Raw genomic sequence first — 2,589 nt, 5'->3', positions numbered from 1 at the left:
CAGCTGAAGGCTTTTAGCTACAGTTTGTGGACTTCCTGATAGTAAAGAATTACAATAGTCAAGTAACAAATGCATGGACTATTCACAAAGTGCAACAGGGCCAAATATCCTCCCTTTTTTATTTAATTTAACTACATCAGATGTGTGATTTTCTTTATTTTCCATTATTTTTGTTAAATATTTGCTAGTGATGGGTTAATGAGGCATCTTGAAGCGTTTCACACATTACCAAACCAATGATACTGTCTCACAGAATACTGACACCTGCTGGACCTTTAAAGACACTACAGGCAGCTCATTTGACAGACTAAACTAAATTGATTTCATTTGAAGACCTAGTGCAATAATATCATTTAAATTATTGTAGGTTGAATTGTTTTATTTTATATCGATGTTTAAACTGAAAACATCTTTGATATTTTTAGCTGCAGCCAATAAATAATGTAAACATATATCCTAAAGTAAAAATTTAGGGGTAAATGTGACTGAGGATGCTTGTGAACTAGGTTTTTAAATTATAATTTTAAAACAATAAGTCCAGTAAAAACAGTAAATAAACGAAGATTTAATTTGAAATCAAGTTTAATTCAGATAGGATGAACGATAACCGAGAGGAAAAGTATGACGACACAACGAGAAAATTAAAATAACGCAAAGGCTGAAAGGTCCCTATTCCTTTTAGGCTCCAATATACTTGATCATTTTAATGATAAACTGCAAAAGATGAGACATTTTTTTAGCAGATGCATCATGTTGACGGATACGTTTTTAAATCAGTTAGAAACAACTCCTGCGTCGGTCACATGACTTCCTTGAAACGACACACGCACTGATGCAGTGTTTTGTCGATAAATGCACAGGCGTTTCTTTGTTGCTGGACCCATTTCTAGTAATTGCTGCTATTAAAGAGTGAGAACCTCCAGGTCACGATGGATCCACCTGCTGGTTAAACCTGAAGTCTCTGCTCTGATCTGAGCTCATTAAATCCTCCAGCAACACAAAGCCTGGAGTCTCTGAGCCAAAAGGAACTGGTCTGTTCATAGAAGCATAGAAGCATCTCAAGTTCTAGAGATTTCTGCCTGGTCACCACAGCCTGCCCAGGCTGTGAAGCTAAAACAATAACAGAGTAAACCTCTTCTATTGATACATGTCTGTTTCAGTCCAGTCTGGTTTGTTTAACAACGTTTTGTCTTTCTGGTTTGATGGCGTCTTTAGCATGAATCCTTGACAGAAGTGAGCTCTGTGTTTGGCTGCAGCTACCAATTATTTAGCAAATCCACAAATCTGTCGATTATATTTTCGATTAATAATCGACAACCAAAATTTCCTTAAAGAAGATTTTTTACTAAATTGAACCAGGTGAAAATAAAAAAATTTTAGATGAGGAGTTTAACATATTCACAGACAAAAAAGTTATTTTTTTTTATTTTAAATTCAGAATGTTTTATACACATATATTATTATATATATATTATTTACAATTCTGATATAATTACTGCTCTTAAGTGAGCCGCTCTGTCACTAAAGGCACGTTATACAGTCTATACTCCATTTAATGATTAATCGGTTATTAAATAAGTTGATGTTTATTTCAATAATCGATTATAAATAATGCGATTAATTGTTTCAGCCCTCGCTGTGTGTTTTTCTCCTTTCCTTTAGGATCCAAACGGTGGCTGGACTGGAGGAGGGAGATAGAGCTGCTGTCAGATTTGGCCTACTATGGATTAACGACCCTCTCAGGTTATTATTAAGGTTGCAAGTAGAGCTTTGACATCAAATGGATGAAGTTTTTTTTCACTGACTGATGTTCGTACTGCAGGTTATCAGACTCTGGGAGAGGAGTACGTGGGTATCGTCCAGGTGGACCCCTCCAAACGACGGATCCCCTCGCGGGGCCGGCGCTGCCTGTTTGTGCTCTGCCATGCCGTCATTCCGTACCTCCTACAGAAAGCCCTGGTGTGTCTGGAGAACGAGCTGGAAGGCAGGCAGGAGATGCGCGGCGGTGTTGGCGGCAGGCGCCATGCAGCATCGGGATGGTGGAGCCTGGAGCGTTGGCTCAGGGCAGGAGTGCGGCGGGCGGTGGGGCTGCTGACGGAGCAGCAGAGGAGAGCGTGCCAGCCGGCCGTGTACGGGATCCAGCAGAGCGTTGCTCTGCTGCATCGACTCCACGTGGCTCTGTTTTACATCAGAAGCTCCTTTTATCACGTGTCTAAGAGAGCAGCTGGAATCAGCTACGTAAGCGGCGCTACACCAACACTGAACCACATACAGCTAGTTTGAGTCAAATCCAAGTCGGTCCCACTAGTTCCCATGGCAACAGTTTCAGTGCAATAACTTCTTTAAAGGCTCATAGACTCGTTGACTTTTTTTATACACTTTTAATTCATTTGAGTTGCAAACAATGTTTTTATGAACACTTACCATGTCCTGCTGGCGGGGTATTGATTATGTTTGTTTTCGATTAGTTGTTTTGAATCAGCTTATTATTAAAGTCGTAGGGAAGTCGTATTTAAATGTCAAAGCATTCTGACTTAAACAGCCTGAACACCTAAATTCGTCCAATCATAAATCAACTGTCATCTGTCA

The 2,589-nt window shown here is 39.7% G+C and overlaps 1 protein-coding gene across 1 annotated transcript in view; it reads left to right on the top strand.

Moving 5' to 3' along the window:
• pex10 (peroxisomal biogenesis factor 10) overlaps positions 1 to 2,589 on the top strand; it is a 10,463-nt gene that overhangs the window by 1,547 nt on the left and 6,327 nt on the right. Inside the window, exons 2-3 of the mRNA XM_015394597.1 lie at positions 1,663 to 1,743; positions 1,823 to 2,238. Of these exons, the coding sequence (XP_015250083.1) occupies positions 1,663 to 1,743; positions 1,823 to 2,238 (497 nt within the window). The remainder of the gene's footprint in view (positions 1 to 1,662; positions 1,744 to 1,822; positions 2,239 to 2,589) is intronic.

Source organism: Cyprinodon variegatus, unplaced genomic scaffold (assembly GCF_000732505.1).
Source record: "Cyprinodon variegatus isolate N-32 unplaced genomic scaffold, C_variegatus-1.0 Scaffold698, whole genome shotgun sequence".
Lineage (NCBI taxonomy): Eukaryota > Metazoa > Chordata > Actinopteri > Cyprinodontiformes > Cyprinodontidae > Cyprinodon > Cyprinodon variegatus.
The sequence above is the reverse complement of the archived record's forward strand: the minus strand, read 5'-3'. Positions and strand labels throughout refer to the sequence as shown.